Raw genomic sequence first — 22,821 nt, 5'->3', positions numbered from 1 at the left:
GTTCACTACAAAACAAATGGAAACCCACACAGTGGCATTTCCATGGAAATCATCCACTGTTTTTTCTTGGAAAATCTTGGCCATTGTTTAATCAACAGCACTCCCCTGTTCCTTAGGATTTATTTGTTTGCAGTAATTATATAGAGTACATCAAAATGCCTTTCTGAAAGTAATAACACACATCATCTGCCTAAAGAACATTAATCTGTTGGCAAAATGAGCGCAAACCAGGGGATTAAAGCAATTAAGAGAATACCAGAAGCAAATTGTTGGTGGTGACATGCAGTTTGTGCTGGCCATGGACTGCAGTGAGCAAGGTAAGGGTGCAAGGCGAGGAGTTGCACCACCAGCAGATGGGCAAGAGAAGTACATCCTCTGACTGAAAATAAGCTGCAAATGGTGGCTTGGGGAAGGGAATCAGGTACTTTATGGTGGGTGTCTTCATGAAAGAGAAAAGGTTACAGAAGTGACTTAAACAAAAATGTGGCAGTGGCTTGATGGTCTTTGTCGGAGAAGCTGGATTTAAGGAAAATGCAGTGGGGCTGGGGGTGAGTCCAAGGATGGGGTGCCAGGGTAAGTCCAGCACCCCAGCAGCGTGGGACAGTGCAGCACAGTGATGTGGGGGGAAGCTGGCTTTGTAGGGTCATGGAAAGAGGAGGGGATAAAAAGGCTCAGCAAAGGGGAATTGGCGAGTTCCTATCTGCTTGGGATTGGGGTCAGCCAGAGATGTCAGAAGCAGAAGCAAAGGAGACAGGAAAAGAAAGGTTTTGTGAAGGGGAACTAAGACTTCAGGGCTCATATATGTCGTACTTATATGGCAGAAGAAATATCAGAAAGTTCAGCAGAGCAGCAGCACTGGGCAGGGAGAAATGAAACAAAGACTTTTTGAAAGATCTTATACCTGCATACAAACATGTGCACAGGCTCATGCTTTATAGGTACTATTCTACCTAATTTCTGGATGATATTATTATATTTATTAATGAGCAAGCACAGCTTATTTTGCAGTCACTGCATTTTGCTGTAGACATCTCACTTCTTGTATCTCAAATTATTTGTTTTTCAAACAATATAAAAATCACTGTTAAATATTTTAAGCCAGTACTAAGCAATGTGATTAAGGGACATTCATCATGGTGGTAGCAAAACAGAAATGCACTAAGTACTTCATCTACAGAGAATCCCAGTATATAATACCTTGAAATTTTCAAACAACACAGTCATTTTCATCTAGTCTATTCTGTATACAGCTTTTTTGTGACTTCTATCAATGCTGATTTATAGGGATACAGCGTGCATTATAAACTACCCTGACAGAAAAACCCCTCTAGCTAGTGCTAGAAGCTGGAAGCGGAAAAGATCAATCGCAGCCTCTCCCACCTCCCTCTGCCATCACAGAACCATTGCTGTGCTAAGACACAAAACTCTACAGCCCTGATAAATCTTCTTTTCATGATGTACACTTTGGTATAACATAAAGGCAAGGGAGAAGGGAAGAGAGAGGAGGAGCAGGTCTGAAATCAGGTGGAAGAGACCAAAGGAAGACTTTCACTACAGCCCAGATCCCTCTGTCATTGAAATCCCTTTGCCTTCACTCGTGCGTGTGCCTAAACAATTTGCCTGAGCTGTAACATAGGACTAAAACCTCTCTATTGTAACAAAATACATTTATTCAGTCCTTCCCAAGCACTTTGAAAATGGAAAAAATTCCTCAATGGGTTATTTATTCACACGAGCACCTTTTATTATTAAATCTAATATATTTGTCAGCAGCTAGCATTTGAATTTACTCTACCTCTTTATTCAGTTTGGACAATAAAACCATGTTGATCTGTTCCCAGCTGGTTTCATTCCCTAGTTCTACTGCATTAAGCACAATGTGGCTGTTGTCTGGGCTGCAAACACTCAAGGGAAATTGTTTAAATAATGAAAAAAAATTGCTTATGCTGAAGACCTAATCAGGACAACATTGGATTTTGGAAAATTCTCTAAAAAAATTTAGATTCTTGATGTTAACTGACTGGCAGCTTCTCCTTGGGGGACTCAGCATTTCAGTTACTGCAAAATGTTTTTTAGCAGCTAGGACACAGCTAGGTGATACATGGTGCTGTAAAGCCTCAGACTAAACCCTGGAGAATTAATTTCAGGTTTTATCTCCACTGTGTGACCATAGTTTCAGTGTCCATAATATCTGCATTCACAAGTGAATGAGGCATATTTACATTTTCCTGTTCTGACTGACTACTAACCCCCCGCCTTTTTTTCCCCTGTGGATGCAACTGTGTGTTCCTATAACCCATGCAAATGTTCTCCCACAGACTAAAAACCACAGGCGTGACAGCCCTGGCCCGCTGTTGGCGGGTGCCCTGGGCTGCCTGCTCTCTCACTGCCTCTCTCAGCAGCCTCAGGGATGCTGGGACTCCCTGGGGACATGTCTCCATGCCACTCTGCCTTGGCAGGCAGCGAGCAGCTCGGCTCTGCTGCCACAAACCAGATGTCACTCCACGGAGTGCTTTCCTTGTCCAGCCACGGGTTGGTGTGGAAAAGGCCTGGTCCTTGCCCAGCTGTGGAGGGGGCAGATGAATGCACCAGAGAGTGGTGCTGACACAGAACAGAAACATCTGCTAAAGGGTGACATCATATTTTCATTGTGCTGCATGTCTGGATGGGCAACGGAGCTAAAAGGAATGGGCTGGTGCTGTAATCCCAGAGTAAATCACAGCAGCCAGAGCTGGAAAGTCTTAATCTATCACAGGAGACTCTTATCTTTAGATAGATGCATGCAGGCTCAAACTACAGGGAAGATAAGGGCCGTGGTACATTCCTGACTGGACTGAAATGTGTGAGGCTGTTTGGAAGGAACAGAAAAAATTAATTTTAAATCTTTTAAGAGTTGATGTTTAAAACAGAAGATAGCAGTTCAGAGCCAAGGCATATCTTTCACAATCTTAAATACTGTTTATACCTTTCTGCTCTCTCCTTCTCTGGCTGACGCTAGATTGAACTGATGGTTAAACTCATCTGAAGGATTTCCTCCTGCATTTCAGCATTTGCTTTTTGTGCTTCCCCACTTCTATTTTTGCTTTCATGAAGGCTGAGATGCAGGGTTTCTAAGCTGCTGCTTAAACCTCTCCCCTCCACCCACTCCTCCCTCACCCCTCCTACCTCCCTGATAGGGCAGATGCCATCCTTGTGCAGGGAGCAGGAGCCAGGCTCAGGAACTATAAAATACAGGCAAAGATAAAACCATGCAAAGAAGGAGCCTCTCGATAGGATTTTGACACTGTGGCTGGCTCCTCTCAAAATGACTGGGAGATGAAAAAAGGCTGTCCCTGGCTGGGAGAAAGGAGAGGTCTGAGGAAGCTATGATATCATGCTGCTTAAAATATGGAGTTCACATCTGGTCAAGCCATTATAGACAATATATGGCAGCACTTTAAAAGGTATAGGGAAGGGTCAGAGGGCAAAGCCCATCACTAAATGATATGAGGAATAGGAGATGACACAAAAAAGGAATAGTGGGGGCAGAGAAAAGAAAGACAGAAATAAATCTGTATTGACTGTGAAGAAAAGAAGTTAAGGGTGAATTTAATTAAAGCAAATACAAATGATTGAGCATTGCAGGTGGTAAAGTAAAAGGTTATGAAATGACATTAAAGTATTGTCCTAGACGGAAAGGCAGCTGTCCTGGGAAGCTACTTGTGTGTCAAAGAGGATCCCCTTGCTGGCTTGGGGATCAGTGTCCAGCATGCTCAGAGCAGGGAGTGTGAGTTTCCAGCAGTGCCCCATGCAACCTTCACCCAGATGCAGCCACTTCATGGCGCCAACATACGGCCTGTTAGCTGGGAAAGGGACTCTGGTCCCACTTCACTGCCCTGACCTTGGGCTCTGCTGTCCAAGCAGCAATCTGGGGATGAACCCAGAAAAAGGCATGGGAGTATCAGGAAAGGGAAATCTGGATCAATGAAAGTGTGAGATGGAAGGGGAACAGTCTGGGGAGAAAATGGCTGTGAAAATCATATGTGTGGGAGGAGGGAAAATAGAAAAGAGAAATAGAAAAGAGATATAGGGAAATAACTGGTAAATGGAGAGAAAGATGTAACACGAGCAGTGATGTGGGAGCAGCAGCAGGTGAGGAAAGCGGCACAAGACGTGCTTGGTCTGGGAGCAGAGGAGGCAGAATAGAGTGTCTCTGGAGTGTACAGGGAGATTTTGCCTCTAGGAGAGATTCTAACAAACTAAGTTTGGGCTTTTTTTAAGATGTAGAAGAAAAAGTAAGAGATTAGATCTGTTCAGGAAAAGGTCAGGTAGGGATCATCTTTCCTGTGTATATACTATTCTTCATTTCCTGCTTGACTTGAAATTGATTTTCATTTGCTTTCCTAATGTACAATGAGAGTAAATTCTTTTGTCTTTCTGGAGTGTCGCTATTCCCAGATGCTACCAAAGGTCCAGTGTTTGTGTTCTGCATTCACACATGCAGTATGCATCTATGTGGCACTCCATAGAGGCACATGAGTACTGCTGGGGCAAAGAACTCAACATTTTTCAGACGTGAGAGACAAAACAAGTATTTTCCTTCATCCTAATGGAGAACTGAGGTCCAGAGATGACAGATAACCTGACCAAGGTCGCTCCAGAGGTTTGGACCAGAGCTGGGATGTTAGCTGCAGATTCTCAGGCTCTTTTGACTCTCAGCTGACCCATCTTCAGGATTTTGGCTAGGGATCTTAGAGACTGCTACTTTTTAAGAAGCTCAGCTAAAGAAATACACATTTTTAAATTGGGAAGGCAATTGTTGCTTTTTTCTCTGCTTTGTTGCTTTCTAAGGTGTGCTGGATGTAACAGTCTTGGGCTTTTCAATCCAGATGCCTGTGGACCATTCATGGAAAGGAAAACTACCAAAATGGCTTAAGCATCTCAGGGTGGTGAGCAGTTGTAACAGAGACTGCTGTGCTCAGAGCAAAAGCTTGAAGCAGCTTTCTTATAAATCCTGCTTTAAAGTATTGTGTACTAGTTTTTCACTAATATGTGGAACTGACTATCTACAAAATAAAATATGAAAGTGAGTCAGAATACAGAGGGGCTAAGCTACAGATTTATGAACTGTTGCATTTCCAACCCCAGTAGAGATTTACATTTTATTCTATTGTCTCAAAAAAAGTGTTTTTTTCCTAACTGGCCAAAGTGGGATTAGAAGCTGTGATGGCTATGCACTTTACAAAGCTTTCTGGGAGCTTACAAAATGAAGATTTTTTTTTATGCACATCATCAGTGGAACCTCAAGCCATGCAGCTTCTCTGTGGTGCCAACTAACAGAGAGCTGGAAATAGGAACACAAAAGGTTCCACAGGGTATTTTGGTTTTTGGGCAGTGGGTCACTTGAGACGATCCCTGCTCCCCTTGGTCCCATGAAGACATTAATGTGACTTCTCAAATCCCCAGAGCACCTTCCACTGGGAGTTTTTCACACAGTGAGGAACAGAGGATCCAGCTTGTTCCATGGCAGTAGGCATCATTACTGCCATTCTGGAGCCCAAAGTAGAGATGTGGATTAAATTGATCTGGATCAAGAAAAGTTAGGAACAGATCTGACAGAGATTGGCTCCTGGTTGTAGTCTTGTACACAATTCATGGGTGTCCTTCCACAGAGATATTATATCTGTACATGTCTTATTCCACACAGATTGTTGAGACAGTCTGCCATCCATCAAAAAATCCCTGGTGTCTGATCAAAAATTTTGGAGTAATTTACATCCATGGCAATAACAGCTATATGCAGTTTATTTAGCAGGGCTCTTTTAATGGGCTGTTTGTTGTTTTGATAGTCTATGTCTTCTTCATATTGTAATCATATTAAAAGAGCATTCTTTTCCTGGAATAAAGAGGTAATGATTCACAAGAGGCATAATTATTCCATGCAGTGCAGGCAGGATGCTACAGAAAGAGCCATCTTCTTTATGCATAAGAGGCTTTTATTGCAAGTGTTCTACACAGTAATTAAATTCCTTTGAATGAGGAGGCTTGATTGGATTTTCTTTGGTTTATTGGGAGGAGTTTGAAAAGCAAGGTATTTAGCTCAATCGCTGTATAATTTTGGCATCTGTTGCAGGTGAGGGGGAAAGGTTCAGAATGTCTGATTCCCATTTCTCTTATGTGTTACGTTATCTGAACTCCCTTGAATTCAGTTGGATTACACCCTATCTCTATTTGTATGAGAATCAAGCTCAGAAATTCCTGGCAGAAAGCAGCAGGACACCTGAATGCATGCTGTAAGAATCCAGATCATCTAAGGGAAAAAAGCCTTGCTAAAGGAAAGTTACTTGCAGTTGCAAAGGCAAATGCCCAAAAGCAAGGAAATTTCACATTTGCATCTTCCGTTCAAATTTGATGTTTGCCTTATGGTGAGTCCAGCCTTGGCCCAGAATGGGACAAAATTTTTAAAGAAGCAATAAAATAGAACAGTGTAACAAAAATCTGTGCTGTGGGCTGACACACAAGCCAAGATGATGGTATGGCACAACTTGTGAGCATTTGAGTTGTTGAGATAAATCATGTTTGTTTAACATCAACTGTGGTACACAGCTGTCAAGTAATGTTGTTTTTTGTTGGTTTTTGTTTTTCTTTTTTTAAGGAAAAGAGTGAAAATGTAAATGTAAACTCCAGCAGGGTTCTGTGAAGTCTGGGATCTCATAGAGGTTTCCAAAGGCTCTGCTTGTATCCCAGTAGTGATACTGGGGCTGGGTGACAGGAGAGCTGGTTTTGTAGGGAGAATGGTAGTGGGAAAAAGGAGGAGGAAGACCTGTGGCCGTCTTTTGTGACGACAAAAAAAAAAGCAAATGGGAAAGACACGGATATGCGGAAACTGGAGGAGCAAGACAGTGACACAGGCATGGAAGTGTCAGTGACAAATCTGAGCCTGAGGGGAAATGGCAAAAAATACCTGTGTGCTGCAAAACCTGGAGCTAGACCTGCCTCATGCCTGTGTTTTAGACTCCTAAGCATAGGGGAGTGTAAGTCTCCAAAACAGGTCTTGAAGTGCAAAATTTGGTTTATTGCCAGGAATCTGGAAAGCAAGGTATTTAGCTCCTACATAGTGTGAAAATTGCAATGGAGAGGTCAGAAACCATCATAGCAATGGTTTGCAGTTGTCTGTGATGTTGGCACATTTTAAACTGAGTCAGGTCCAAGTGACTCACACATAACACATCACTGTCCATGAAAAACCCTGGGTGTGCTCATCAGTCATCAAGCCTGTATCCTCGTGGGATACCGGGCCTGATGGATGTCTGCAGCTGAGGATGCTTCTGACTAATTTTGGTAATTGCAGCCAGAATGCTTTGGTTTATTACCTTCACTCCTTCCTACTGGCTGCCAGGCGTTTTGAACCTAATAAACTGCCTGCCCCGTTGTCTTCTTCTGCCTCCTTCCTTACAATCCTCTGGTCTCAGTGCATTTGTTGAGCACCATTAGTCCAATTGGACCTGGGCTAAGTGGCCCAGGATTTTACAGAAAATAATATTGTAAGCTGACATGGATGACTCATATCAAGCTGTGGTTTCCCTCTTGTGACTCTACTGACTTTGAATGGTTGTGTTTCCCTTCACTGCTTGTTAATTCTCAGCAAGGACCTCTCCTGGGGCCAGCTGTCTGTACAGAAAGTTGATAACGGAGTTATACTTTGTCACAAAAAAATGGTAACTTTGGCTAAAAAAATTTTTTTCAAGGGTTGAATTGAAAAAGTTTCTGTTTTACTGATGTTTATTTTGTGTTCCTGAGCAGAGACAGTTATACCTGAGGACTACCTGGCTGATGCTCCAAGCAGGAAGCAGTACAGTGTGGATCCTGCCGACGCTGCCTTGGGCTCCACGTACACCGTGCGTCAGAGTCCTGCAGATGGACACCCTGCTGGAGGCTCCTCTTCCTCCTGTAGCCATCGTCCTGCCCACATGGCTTCAGGGGGGTCCCCATCTGCTGGCCTGCGGCATCAGACCTCCAGCCCAACAAGGAATGGGGCCTACCTTGAAGGAAACAGAAGTGGTAATGTAACATCTTCCATTTAGCAATGTGTGCTGCTATGCTGGTGCTGTGCTGCAGTCTTAACTCATTCCCAGATTCCCAAGAAAATTAGTAAGGTGGTTCTGTGATGGAATCCATCCAGATCATTCCTGCTTCCATTTAGAAGGGGAAATAATAACCTGTATGAACACAAAATCAGTCTGTTCACCATTAAGTATAAAAGTGAAGGTTTTTTAATGCTGTTGTTATGTAAACATATGTATTACCTATAATTGTGTGGCAATCACACCTGTTATTATCAGCTCAGATGTAAAGACATTAATATATAAGGCATTCCTCCCAAAAATTTATACTGCCTGCAGGCAGGTACCTGTTATTTGTGTGACACCAGCTGTGTACAAGATGTGATGCAGAGCAAACCCAAATATTAGTGCCTACCTCAAAGCATTTAGCCAGAGGTTTTGCTTCCTAGCTCTGTGCCCATCCTGCCCCTTTAATTACATACCAAGCCAGATTTTGCTTGAAAAAGACTCCTCAATAAAACATATGATTTTAAAAATCATTCAGCTCATTGCTTAAGGCTCTTTTATTCTTTAGGAAGCAAAGTCACAAGAAGTTTATCTGCAAATTCAAGAAATGCCATGGGAACCACTGCATTCAATGATTCTACTTCCCTTTCTTGGTATTTTTGTTCAGTGACCATTTGCTGGGGCAGTTGCTCTACTTACCCACTACAGTTCCTAGTGGCCATGATTTTTTTTCCTCTTGAAATTACCCAATTTCATCATACAGGTTAGCTATTTCACTGAACTTCAGTTAACTTTGTTTACATTTTTCAAATTCTCAGTCAACAGGTCTTTATCAGTAGTGATGGTAATAGTGTCTTCACCCCTTACTAATTATTCAAACTTCATGTAAGCATTTTTCATTCTGATGACAGAATGAAAAGGCGTTGAATGTCTCAGCCATTCAAAGGAGTTGAACATCTCAGCCATTTTAAAGTCATTAATTTTTTTCCCTTCCTCATTTATTAATGGAATCTACTGCCATTCTAGTACTATTTTTTAAAAATCTTGATATATTTGCAGAAGATTACTGGTTCCCCTAGCCCTTTTGTCTACCATTATCTCATTACACTGTCTTTTTGCCCTTGCATTTCCCTTGGAAACTGCAATTGATTCTGCATATTATTCCTTGGAAGCCATTCCAGAGCCTCTTTCTAGTATCCTTTGCTTAATCTTTACTTAATTCTTTCACATTCCTCACCTCCTCAACATCTGTGTCATTTCTTGTTCCTGAAGTTTCACTATTTAATATTTTAGAACATTATTCTTCCAAAATATGCATCACAAGGATTTATCCCTGTATTTATTTGTTTATCTAAGTTTGCCTTCTTAGATATTCAACACCCACCCAAAATTATCACTGGTTTGCTATTATTTTTTGCACACTTGCTTCCCTGGTTTAGCCTATTATAGAGACCACTGATAAGTGTTTGGGTCTCGTAATTACCTCATTCTTTGCTTACAGAGCCAACTTTACCCAAAGCAAAGTGGATAGTATAGAAATACACTGCAAAGAGCTTGTAAAAGTTTGTCACTAGGAGCTCGTGGCCTTAATTACAAAGAAAAGGAAATTAAGAGTAATTTTCTTTCAGATCTTGTTCAGTGCCTCTCAGGCTGGCATAATCAGGTACTGGAAGGACAAGAGGCTCAATGTGCAGAGGATTCATTGACCCCTCTCCCACTACTTCCTTAGAGCCTCCTAGCAGAACTGGGACCCTTTCACCAAGCTTTATAGTTGGCAGCTCTGAGGAGCCAAGATTTAATAATGTTGATGCTTACTTGACTTAGAAATCTTGATCATTCTTCTTGGGATTAGTCATTGTCTCTTTGTAGGACATATGAAGAGCCAGGGCAGTTCAGAGCAAAGGTCTGTCTAGCCACACATCTTGTCTCCAGCAGGAAACAGCAGCATGCCCCAAGGAAAGGGACAAGTGAAGAGCTGGTGGTGCATCCCTCTCTGCCTTCAGAAATTTGTGGCTCAAAGACTTCCTCAGCCACAGGTGGTAGACTCATACTCAGTAACCCTGTGGTATTCACATTCTCTGAACAGAGAGAGACATAATTCTCTCTTCCAGGATTTTTCCTGGCGAAGGCAGTGAGAACCTTAGAGAAGAAAAAAAACCAATTCTTATCTCTATTCACTGCTCCTGTTGTTTTGCACATGTGGAATGTGTTATGGAGATTGTTTACTGAAAGTGAGTTAGTTATTTGACACCGGTGAAGGTTGTTTTGATTCCTTGTCCAATTGGGTCAAAGCTGTGTCCTGGCTGTCTCAGACAGTCATGGGCTTTTCTTTAGTATTCTTTAGTATAGTATCTTTTTAGTATGTAATATAGTATAGTATAGTGTAATATAGGATAGCTTAATAAAGCATTTGTTCAGCCTTTCTGAATCGTGGAGTCAGAGCACATTATTCCCTGCACTGGGGGCTCCCAGCATTGATATAACCCTTCACAGATTTTTCTTCCTCTGGATCACTTGGTGGCTTACTGAATACTTTGTGAATTTTCAGAACACACAGAACTTCTGTGCGTAAGAATGTGTTGTGTGGAGAAAACCCTGGGTATCAAGGGACAGAAACTATGTTCAAGGGACTGAAGCTTAAAATCAGAGCTTCTTAAGCTTGTTCAGCTGCATTGCTTTCCCTTTTTGTTTTACACTTTGAATGTCACCGTTTCCCAGTCTTGGCCAGTGTTTTGTGAAACCTCCACATAGTGCCAAGCAGGAAGCCAAAATTCTGGAGATATCTCCATCTCCCTTTTTGTGACTTCCCACAAAATCCGCGTTCTTTACAAAATGAAAGGCTGAAATGGGTCTCATGTTTTTTTCCCAGAACTGAATCAACAAAAAGTCATTGAGTGGTCATGCAACAGGCCTTACAGGTTCCTGTATTTCTCTGGCTTAAAACCATTAAAAGTACTTTGAGGAGCAAAGAGAGAGAGATTGCTTTTGAACGAGGCATCCATGACATGAGTGCCTCTGAAGCAGTCACAAGTGACTTGAAACTGCTACATATACTACCTGGGGTTAACAGAACCCATCCCAAAACAGCTTAGTAATTTTTATGTGACAATCATTTGACACTTGCATAGTTCCTGTGAGGTCTCTGGGTCATTTGGCCAGCTCAACAGCAAAGGCTTTCTAAAACAGAAATATATGCAATGACCATCATTAAAATGGTTTCTGATTCATTTATATTGTTGGAGTTTTCCTAATTTTTAGGCATTTATTAGTCCTGGTATCACCCATTGTAGATTAGGGTCTACCATGGAGGCACATGCAAACCCACACAGGGTTTGCTGCCAAGGTCCCTAACAATCTGTGCATATGTTTTTCTTCTTTCTAGGCATAATTTATATGTTGCTGAATCATAAGTAAGCAAAGATGAGTAAGTGGAGCATGTCAGTCTCTGTTCTTATCCTCTTCAGTTTGTATACTTATGAGGCAGAGACGGGCTCATTAAAAAGAGGAAGAATTTATCCCCAAAACCTCAAACCAATCCTGTTTATTTATGGATAGTTTTGAAAAATAGCTTGCCTTATTTATCACGGTGGGCAAATATCATGGAAAAAGCCATAATCATAAAACATATCTCAGCGCATAGCAGAACATGTCTTTCAAGCGGAATGGATGAGATTAAACCTCAAAGCTCTCATTAATGCGATCGGAAGCTTGATGCCTAATTCCCCTTGATTATGCTAAAAAATTCTGAAAAAAAAGATGTAAAAAAAATAATTTCAGAAAGCCAGTTGGGGCTGCAAACAGATAAACATGCACTTTCCTGTCATCATTTGCCAAATTGAAGCTTTTAAATTAGGGAAGGAATAGTCAAGGACATCATAAACCTTTCCAAGCCTGCTTACATAACAGACAAAGCCTTTATCCCAAGTATGAAGAATTGTGTGTTCAACCACAATATAATAACCTTAGCCTTGCCCTGTAGCTTGTTATTTTTATGGAGATTTTATTATCCAGTATTAGCAGTTAATTATTATCACCTGAGGGTCTTTGTTAAAGGGGCAGTCCAGCTTATTAGTACATGCATTTTCTGAAAATATTTGGGGGCATGGGAGTACAAATTTCTCTTTTTCCAGAATAATGCTGCAAGCAGCTCATGGGGGGGGCAGATCCAGCACTGCCCCAAGGCAAAGGAGCTGCTGATGGCATTGTGAGCCTCAGCACTGTATTCAGCAAATACAGCCTGTCTGCTGATTTTTGAGGACATTTCAGTCTGAAAGTGAGCTGCCTTTTTGTTTCACCTACAAAGCAGAGGCAAAGCAAGAAAAGCCCGGATAAATATTTAATGTCCGCGGCCACGTCCGGTGCAGGTGGATGCCGGGCTGCTCCTGCAGCACCTCGATGTTGCAGCGTGTGCCACGCTGCCCGTGGGAGCGGCTGCCACCCTGCTGGGACAGGGACTCCGCTCTGACGCGTCGCAAGGCGCAGGACACCAGGCAGGTGGTGCCCGACACGTCCTGCCAGCGCCGGCCAGGGCAAACAGGTGTGCTGAGCCTGATCTTTGCAGAGCTCTCTGCTGGTCATGGCTTGTCAACACCCTGCCCCGCCCCAAATATCCTGTAGCTGTGTTCTTCCAGACACCTGCTTCTCTGATGCATCTCTTCTTTTCCTGCTTGGTGTGCCCTAGGTTTTTAGAAAAGTATCTTAAAGCCTTCTTCCTTTCCTTGTTTATAGTGGGGGGGTGGCTTGTTTTTTAAAATAATTCCCATTTCTTTACACCTTTGAGGGTCTGCTACTTCTGCTTAGTTTCAGTAGATCTGCTACTCCTTATTATCTGCTCCAGTGCAATCAGAGAGAACCTTTTAAAATTTCATTCCCACCCCCTTCCCCTGAGGCAAAGAAATCATTTAGGCCTGCAGCAATATTAAAGTTCATCTGTCACTCCCTTTCCACTCTTATCTATCAATGACTGTACTCCCCCTGGGCTCTGTTTGTTTGCCAAGAACATATTTAGGGAGTCTGTTATTTGTCTTTCCTTCTTTTGCAGGTTTAACTCCATTTTAGCATTTTATTTCCTTGTCATGCCTCTGCAGCCATTTGGCTGTTGGCTCTGTCTCCATTCTCCTCCTCAGGAGGGTCCAGAGGTTAGAGATGAGTGGCAGAGGAAAGTGTGGGGTGAAAACTCAGACTGAGCCAGGCTGCCTCTTTCCCTCAGCTCACTCAGCTTTTTGGTAATTCCAGCTGTTTCTGTGTGGGCAGTGGTCTTGACTGGGATGCCTGGAGACATTCCCCTGCAGAGGAACCTCTTCACTGTCCTTCCCAATATCTTTTGAGGCAGGAGGGGAAAGTGATTCCCTCTGATTACCTAAATTTCCATATCTCATTCCATTAATTTGACAAATTTTTGCCACCTGTCAAAAACAGGAAATTGGATTTGACCTAGATTATGATCTCTAAAAATAATTATTGGTCGCAAGCACTCCCATCTCTTTGTAATCTGAGTATTCATTATCATCTTGATTAATTCTGATGACAGGATGGCATAGGATACCCAGGAGACATGAGACTTCCTCATTTATCTTATTCTTAGGTTAAGTGTGAATACCTTCAGATATGAAAAGAATGTATAGCACTTGCCCTGCTGCCATCAAACACTTTTGTGCTTCATGTAATCTTTCACCAAAGTGATGCTATTGAAAGAAACCCCATGCCTTTATGTAGACATGAAATGATCTATTTTCTTTTGTAAATTGAGAAATTACACTCGGATGGGTAAACTACAGTGTTAAAAAGCCAAATAAATTAATCAACAAAATAAATCATAAAATATATAGAAAAACAGATTGTTTCCAGACTCATCAGCTAAAACCTGATATTTTGCTGCAAACTGAGGGTATCTCAGTTTTATTAATAACATTTAAATGTATCTCCTTTCACACAAGTAAATTAACACCCCTTAATTAATAAAAAAGCAGCGAGAATCAAAAACTTGATACTAGGTAGGTACATAAAGAAAAAAAAAGTGTTTGAAGAATTAGTATTGACACATAATTCTTGTTTGTATATTCTGATATTATACTATCCCTTGGGCATGGATTTGAAAGGGTTATCTTCACCTGCTAGGGTCTGGAAGAGTTCTAGCCATGCAGTCTCTTTAGAAAGGTCATTTATATGTTTGTCTTTCAGAAATCACATTTATGCTATTGATTGCTAGATTGCAAAGGAGTGAATAGATTCCTCCTGTCACTTCAACCTTTTCTTCTCAACCCCCTTCCTTTTGTTACAGATGCTTCCAATACCTGTGAAGGCTCCCAGCTGCACTTGAGGCTCTCTGCTCCCCTTTGCCCTTTCCTGGGCAGGTTGCAGGCAGGAGTCAGTGGGCTGCAGCCTGCCCTTTCTGGTCCTGGTATAAATCCCAGGCAAAGTCCTCTGGGCTTTCCTTATATTTATGCAAATTTAAGGGAAAAAATATGCTCCTCAGTAGTGGCACATTTCCCCTGACCATGTTGTGGGAGTAGCAGAAAAACTTCTGCAGTCTTTTGGTCACAGCCAAACGTTTCTCTCCCCCCTCTATTCTCTGACTAGTTTGCAAAAGCTTGGTCTTTCTCCTGACCTTTGGTTTGAGGTGATGCAGTGCCCGATGCCTCCACAGATCAGCTGTCATCCAAACCATGGACAGATCATGAAGGGGAGAAATACCCCTGTGTGTCCAAGATAAGTCTCAGTTCTCCCTGACAAGTCTCTTGTCCCTGACAGAGTTCCTCAATGTTACTGATGATCCAGGGGTTGGCCAAGATTACCCTGTTCGTTTTGCACTCTCTGTCTTCATTGTTTCATGCCAAGGCTCCAGATGGTGTCTGTACCACTGTGTATTGCATTTATTCTGTGAGCAGAGCCCAGGGTCACCTGAGTCCATACAAACACCGGTCCTAGCTGTCTAATTAAAAGGACCTGCGGCTGTTCCTTGTCCTTTGTATCCAGAACAGTGACTTAGCAAATGAGAGTGCAATTATCATGATATTTACATCTCATCTCATTATGAAAACCGTCGACCAGATTTGCACATTCATAGCACTGCTGCTTTCTGGAGTTCATTCTGAATAACTGCAAATACACCTCGTTACATTATACTGTAAGATGAGCATGGTGCCAAGGGAAAAAGGACAAATATGCACATAAACCCATTATTGGGTGTATATGGGCAGAGTCTCAGCTAATATAAATCACCAGAGCTCTACTGAAGTCAATAGAATGACAATCTACACAAGCCCCAAACCCACTGTGCACATTTACTCACATGCATTAGAATTGTGTTTGGAGTCATGCATGGGGATTCTCACACATCTCATCTGTCTTTTTAAGCTCAGTGTTTCTCTGGAGAGCTCATCCCTTCTCTCCTCAGCAGTAAGGATTGTCTCTTGGCTACTTGGGACATTTCCAGACTCTAGTTTAGGTGTCTGCAATCTCCCTCTACACGCAGTCTTCTGTTTGATTTCTGGTATTCTGCAGTCGATACTTGCTTTCCATTGCACTTCTCCCATTAAAAACTGGGCCTTCACAGAAAGAGATGAGCAGCTGAGATGTGAGCAAGTAACATTAAATGCATCTATGTGCTGCTGCCTGCTAAGGCAGAGTTTGCTTGGTGTGTGTGTAAGAAAATGGAAACAGCTTTCCTGTAACCTAGCACAACATAGTTCTTGTTGTAAAGAAGAAGCATAAGTGGGGGTACAAATTATATTCAGGTGGAGATTGAGATTTATAATTCTGCAGAGACTAAGAATAAAAACATAAATGCACTTTCATTCCAATGTGCTTTTATTCACTTGATTTAAAGCTACAGCAAGCTGAAGTCGCCTTAAATCATCGAGGGGTTATACCATTAAAAAGTCACATGTGCAATGTTCATCTTCACATGTTTTAGTAACTTCCCAAATTGGCATTCACTGGGGACCATCAGCTTTGTGAGAGACTAAGATTAGGAAGATACAGACTGAAAACCTTCTGCTAAGCTCTAAAAGAAGTATGAATATCTGAATGCAAATTTTAAAACCCTGTTTGCTAAATCCTGATTTTATCCTTTAGCCTTCACATTCAATGGCAAACTCATTTGTTTAGTGCTGAAGAACTTTCTCTCCAGGTGTGAAGGTAGTGTTTTCTTGAGCCAAGATCCCTGCTGCTGCAGATCAGACACCAGGGGCAGCTTGGTTTAAGAGCCTGGCAGCTGGCACATTTTTCCTTCCCCAGCAGGGATCTAAGGGTTTCATGTTTTTTAACACAATTCACCAGCTGGTATCACGTCTTCCAATAAGCAGTCTGATTGGAAACTTCTGCAAGTCCCCTTTTTTCCCTATGCTGCCATCTCAGGCCAGTCCTTGCACTTAGAGAACCAATGTCCAGGGCTGCAGTGAGGCTGCCAAAGCTGCACACTCACAATCCCAAACTGAGGAACCCTCTGCATGCCATTGTAATGCACTGTTGTGGGCTTTTTGTACCGATAGCCTCAAGCCCTTCGCCTGAACAACAAGATGCAGCTCGGCCATCAAGCAAGAATCCTTTGACCTGGACGGTGGATGATGTGGTTTGGTTTGTGAAGGATGCAGACCCTCAAGCTTTAGGCCCTCACGTGGAGCTCTTCAGAAAACACGTATGTAGAAGGCTACCCTTACCACCTCTAGCTAATTTAAGTCACAAGAGACAGCCAGCACATGTCACACACAGCCCCTCAACTGCCTTGGGCTTCCTCAGCCTGGTTGAATGCAGAGCCTGGCAAGGAGCTCAGCACCTCTGGAGGGTTTGGGCTAAAGAAATTTCACTTGTCCCTTGAGATGGTGATTAAACACCAGGATGGGCTTTCTAAAAAGGTGGACGACACCCCAAGCTTGTCAGTGTTAAAGAGGCTTTTGGAAAGTGCCCCTAATAACACAGTGTCATTTGGTCAGCCCTGAATTGCTCTGGCAGTTGGACTAGATCATTGTAGGTCACCTCCAACTAAAACAGTTCTATTCTATTCTATTCTATTCTATTCTATTCTATTCTATTCTATTCTATTCTATTCTATTCTATTCTATTCTATTCTATTCTAGTCCATTCCATTCCACTCTATTTTGTGCTATGTTATGCTCCTCTATTCATTTCTACGTCAATGGGGAAACCATAACAGTGTCTTTAGAAAATGCTCACTGTTTGTTCCCAGCTACTCCAGCATAAATTGTTTCTATGCCAAGCCTTAGAGAAAGCACTGAGGGTCTGGTGCTCATTTTTCATTGTCAGATTGGCACAAAAAAGCCTCATTTCAATGACAATTTTTTTCACAGGATATATATGATTCTTCTCTGAAGAGCATTTTTTATGTGTCTCTAGATATTTAGCCGGAGAAACCCAAAACAGCCAATATTTTAATCTTTTCCCTCTCAGTATTATGTAACTACATAACCAAACTTAACAGACCTGCTGACTCTCTAGAGGATATGATAGTTGCTTTTGTGAGGATAACCTCCAGTGATGGAAATTTTATTTTCCTTAATTAGCAAAGGGGAAGACAGCAAACTTGTCTGATCTGGATTCTCTTGTTCTGCTGCTATATATGAAGTATCTATTAACATTTTTTGCCTTCTCCATCTCTCCTTAATCGATTCAGTCTGGCTATGAAAAATGGATTTTACCCTAGAAGTGACTTGTTTGTGTTCAGCTGGAGGTCGTAGGTTTTCATGTAAGTGCCTGGACCTTGACCAGCACCCCCAGATACAACAAGAGGGCTTGGTCACTCCTTGCCCCTGTGCCAGCAGAGACAAGTGGGGATGTGGAGCTGCAGACAAGAGCTGAGGAATGAGCTGAGGGAGCTGGACTTCAGCTACACTCTGCCTCCAGGGTTTACAGGTAGAGGAGAGGAGGTGGCTGAGGAGCAGCTGAAAATGAAGATGAACACAGGCCCTGGTGTCTGCTCACCCTAGAAAAGCATTGAGTCCATCTGCCATTCTGCAGACAGGTCTGTGGGATGAGGACAGCAGGCACAGTGGTGTAGGGCCAAATCTGCAAGTACAGGTTAGGTGCTGGACTACCTTTCCTGCCTTCTGCCTTATAAGCTGATAATGAAACCATGGCCTATATTGGTCATGTGGGCAACCAGGCAGATAAACAAGCCACCTTCAGACTTGAAGGAACTTGCTATAAAATTAGTTTCTTACAATATCAGAAGGAGCTGTGCATCAAGAGAAAACCTTCATGCAAGGGAGTGAGAATTGACACAGTCTGAGGCATAGAGGTATACCTCAAAGGAAAAACCCCAACTTTTAAAGTTTGTATTGTAAATATGGAAAGCGCAAAAGCTCTAATTTTGTCTAGTTTCCATTTGTAGCAAAGTACTCTTTTATGTAGCAGCAGGGCCTGGGAATGCTCCAGGCAGTCATGGGCCAGCTGCACTGGAGAATGCCACGATACTGCAGCTGCTCTGCGACCAAAGAGATCAAGCTAAATTGCCACTAAAGACTGTCCCTGTCATCCTTTGTTACACACCCAGCACCCATGGGCTCTACTTATCACTGGTTTCCCTGTAAAATATGCCATAGGTGTGAGAACCTGGGTATGATTGCCACACAACTCAATTCAATTACACCTTTGAGTTATATATATCCCTGCAATTTTTCAGCCTTCAAACCTCATCTGGATTAGCACAAAGACCCCAGGGGTGAGAGACAAGTGATTAGTCCATTAACCTCAGCCATATCTTCCTGTATGTTCAATCTTTCTATGGAGCAGGTGCATAATTTACTTAGAAGCACTCACTGTCATTGACAAGGCCCAGCTATCACCCGAAATAGTTGCTTTGGCAATCAGCTCATCTGAGCTGGGAGAGAGAGGCAGTTGGGACCAGCAGGAAGAAAACAGCTGGGGGATGTATCCTGAATGTGGGCAGTGTGCTTTCCTACTGCTCTACCAGGCCATTTGGGTATTGACCTCAGTCCTCAGAGCCAGCTCTTCCAGCCTGCAGCCCACGTCCTTCACTGCCCCAAAAGGCACTGCAGGATGTCCTGGCTCTGTCTGCTCTTCCCACCAGGAGCAGAAGCTTTGCTTCTTGCCAAGATACTTGAGGAGCTCTGTCACGGGTAGCTCCTGAGAGTGTCCACCAAAGACTGAGGAACTTCCCAGAGCTCCTGCCAGCTGTTCCATGCTCCATCAGCATGTCTGTGTGCCAAGGACAGCTGGGCTCATCACTGATAGAGCTCTTGGCCTCACGGAAAGGAGACGCTGCCCTGGCCAGGGACCTTGCAGCAGCACCATGTGAGATTGTGGAGACTCCATCAGTGGAAAAGTCTTGGCATAAAGATAGGGGGAAAGGAAAGGGAGAAGGGCAAAGGTGGCCCTGATGGCACTGAATGTTACCAGTTCCAGACCTAGTCCAAAATCTGCTGGGGCTAAGGTGCATGTGGGAATCACGTTATCAAAGTCTTCTTTTTAAAAATTATTTTTAAAAGGGCTGACACAGTAATACTGTGAAGAAGTCAAGCCAAGAATCTGCACAGGGAAATGGCTAATATGGGCTATTTAATTGGATATGAATGCTCCCTCTGGCATACTATTGTCATGGAGTTTAATCTTGACCCCTACACAGTAATAATAATGGAAATAATAAAATGCTGAACTCAACATTTAGAAGCAGCTGCCTCCACACCTGACCTTTGACAGTGTTTTTACCCTATGGCACCCCAGTTAAAGCAGTTCTTATTTTATTTCTTATGCAAATAGTAATTATATGTACCACTTATTCTTACTTTACATTAGCTTCCTTAAAATAATGGCAAGAAGAGCAGGGAGGTGGAGAGAATTTCTATTATGGGTAGAGTGGGGGTTGCAAAATGAAGAGCATTAATTGATTGAGTTAATCAGAAAGTGACCTTAACTGCTCATCAGATAAATCACCTGGTGAATGGAATAATAATGATCAGGGCAAATTAGGATCCATAGCGTTGCTTAATAAGTAGGCAATGGATCATAGTGGAAAGATCTGACCATCAAAACCACAGAACACGGTGTAGACAGCATTGGGGTGTGTATACACACACACAGCACGTGTGAGGTTTTAGCTCTGACACTCCAAGTGTGTGAATGTGCTGGAAGCTGTGGGGACAGGTAGCATTTTTTGGCAGATCCACTGATAGAGTCAGGAAAAACCAGACAGGCTTTGGGTCCAAGGAAGAACAGTACAGCTGAAAGCATCTGTGTTCTACAGCCCATAGTAAAGGAGAGTCTGTTTCTCTGTAGGCTCAGGCTTCTTTTGCAGTAGAACTTCGTAATTTCAAAAGGTTTTCAAGCCAACAGCTGTGGGATAAACAGCTGAGCTTGGTGGCAATTTCCTCCACTTACATGAGGGTTAAATTAAAATTTAGCAAATTTAATAATGAATGCAATTAAATAAGCAAGTTACTACTGTCTTGAATCAGAGAAAAACCCATATATATATATACACATGCACATATAGCATATACTTGCATCATTGGGTATAAGTATACTGGTGAAACACACAGATAGCTGGGAACAAAACTGAAACTGAGATCCAGCAGTTATTAGCAGTTTAATATGGCTACATCCTTCGCTGTCACCATCATTCATGCCTTTCTCTCAAGGCCGACTGGCTTTTCTCAGAATTGCACTTAGAGCAACACTGATTTTTAAAGAATTCTACTTTTAATTGCAAAATAAATTGAAAACCTAAATTAATCTTATAGTTCCTTGAAAAATAAAAAATAGTATTTAATTAAACCTTCCTTTATGGCTTCCTTCTATCACATCTCAGATTTCAGATTTTTAATGAAATTTCAAAATGCATGACATTTCAGGTAGCTCTACCCTAAATGACACACTGTTTCTAATTCACCTTGTTTAATGTGTCAGGACACAGCACTTAAAGGGGGGGGTTAACACATTTTGATTCTCTTCCTCTCTTTTGAAACCAGGAAATTGATGGCAATGCTTTGTTACTGCTGAAAAGCGACATGATCATGAAATACCTGGGGCTGAAATTGGGACCAGCACTGAAACTGTGTTACCACATTGATAAGCTCAAGCAAGCCAAGTTCTAATAATTTCTTGAACAACAGAATCTGAGCTAAATCTAGATGGAAGACTAAAGGTAACATGTTGCCTTACAGAAATGCATTCATTTGCAGATTGCTTTTCCTTCTTTTTTATCAAAGACTTTGTCTTTTTTAACATTTGTGCATTGTCACCTTTTTTTAATCCAATGGGATCTTTTTGGGCCTCTCTGTGTTAATAATTTGCCAAAAAGTGTATAATTACAATAATTATTTTGTATCATTAATATTATTATGATTATAGTAAGTCCTATTTTTGTAACCAGAAGTGGGAAATCAAAACCAAACACAGCTACAGCATATGCTTAGGACTGCTAGAAGACAAAGCAAGAGTCCCTCACTTGTCACCTCTTGAGGAGCAGTCGCTGACCTGCCTTGCCTGGGCTCCAGCCCCGCTCTCCATGCTCCAGGGTTGGAAAAGCGCAGCGTTTTGTCTGATGGGAACTGCTCCGTGTCTTGCACTATCCGGAAAACTTGAATTCTTCACGCAAACAAATGAAAAACCAAACAAACAAGAACAAAGAAAAGAGGAGGGGAAAGAGAAGAAGAAATAATTTTTAAAAAGAGGGAGATGAAGGTTTTTTCCCCAGCTGAAGTTCTTTATCCCGCTAGAGGGAGCAGCCCCAGCAGGCTGGCGGCTGGAGCTCCGCTGAGCTTTGACCGTCACGGCTCTCCTGTCGAACACGCCCGCAAATACCGCCAAGGAATGGCGGGCTCCAGCAGGATAATCCACTCGAGAAGAGCCCGGTTGCAGGGAGCGTTCCTGGCAGGGTGTTCCCGTGGCCCCGAGGAGCGGTGGATGGCTCCCGCCGTGTCTGGCGCGCACAGCTGTCAGCTCCGCTCCCTGAGCCGCCCCAGCCTGGCGCACACGCTGCGGCATCCAGGGAAAAAAAATAATCTCAATTTGTTTTTGTTTGCATCTCTAAAGAACGAGGAGCCGGGTGGGGTTGTTCCTCACGAGGACCTGCACTTCGCACAGGCCCAGGACAAATGATGTAGGGTTGGTTCCTGACTCGCTGTGGCTTTCAGTGCACAGACAGATGTGCTGGACTTTCTGTCTCAAGTGAGTTAAAAATTCACTACTGCCTCTTACACAAATCGAAAAGGTGCTTACTGACACTCCATGTAACTGAGGGGGCAAAGCAGGTCTCAGGCTGAGGAAGGTGTATGAATCTGTGGAATGAGCATGTCCTTGCTTTCATCCACAAAGGATGACTGTGAAGGAACACATCCATGCAGTTCAAACCCCTAGTGCATGACAAGGAGAGGCAGCAAGTGCTTGTAAGTCATGCAGGTGATTTTAGAGCTTGTTAGCTCAACTTTAGTGAGAAACAGGGTCCTGATAGTATGCAAGATTGACTCTGTTTATGTAGAAAAGAATGTTACCAAAAATACCTCATGAAATAAAATTCAACTTGTGCATGTTGCTAGACTAGAACTCATACAAAAAGATACCCGTTCAAAGGCCTACTCCTGGAAACTCTTAAAAATAGGAGAAAACATATCCTACAAGACTTTCACTAAACTCTCGGAGACTGGTCTCCTAATTTAAAAAAACTTGTCATAAGTTTGCAGGATTGGGTCTTTACAGGACTGACCAGCTTTCAGCAAATCCTGTCTGCATGCTGAAATACCCTAAATAGGAATAGCTGAACAACTGTGTTAAATGAGAAGTCATATATGTCATTGAG

At 42.5% G+C, this 22,821-nt stretch overlaps 1 protein-coding gene across 1 annotated transcript in view; it reads left to right on the top strand.

The window, feature by feature from the left end:
* SCML4 (Scm polycomb group protein like 4) overlaps positions 1-21,657 on the top strand; it is a 64,880-nt gene extending 43,223 nt beyond the window's left edge. The window contains exons 6-8 of the mRNA XM_064412849.1: positions 7,783-8,040; positions 16,541-16,686; positions 20,993-21,657. Coding sequence (XP_064268919.1) covers positions 7,783-8,040; positions 16,541-16,686; positions 20,993-21,118 — 530 coding nt within the window. The 3' untranslated portion in view covers positions 21,119-21,657. The remainder of the gene's footprint in view (positions 1-7,782; positions 8,041-16,540; positions 16,687-20,992) is intronic.
* The last annotated feature ends 1,164 nt before the right edge of the window (positions 21,658-22,821 follow it).

Source organism: Passer domesticus, chromosome 3 (genome assembly GCF_036417665.1).
Source record: "Passer domesticus isolate bPasDom1 chromosome 3, bPasDom1.hap1, whole genome shotgun sequence".
Classification (NCBI taxonomy): Eukaryota; Metazoa; Chordata; class Aves; order Passeriformes; family Passeridae; genus Passer; species Passer domesticus.
Note: the sequence above shows the minus strand (reverse complement) of the source record. Positions and strands in the feature narration are given on the sequence as shown.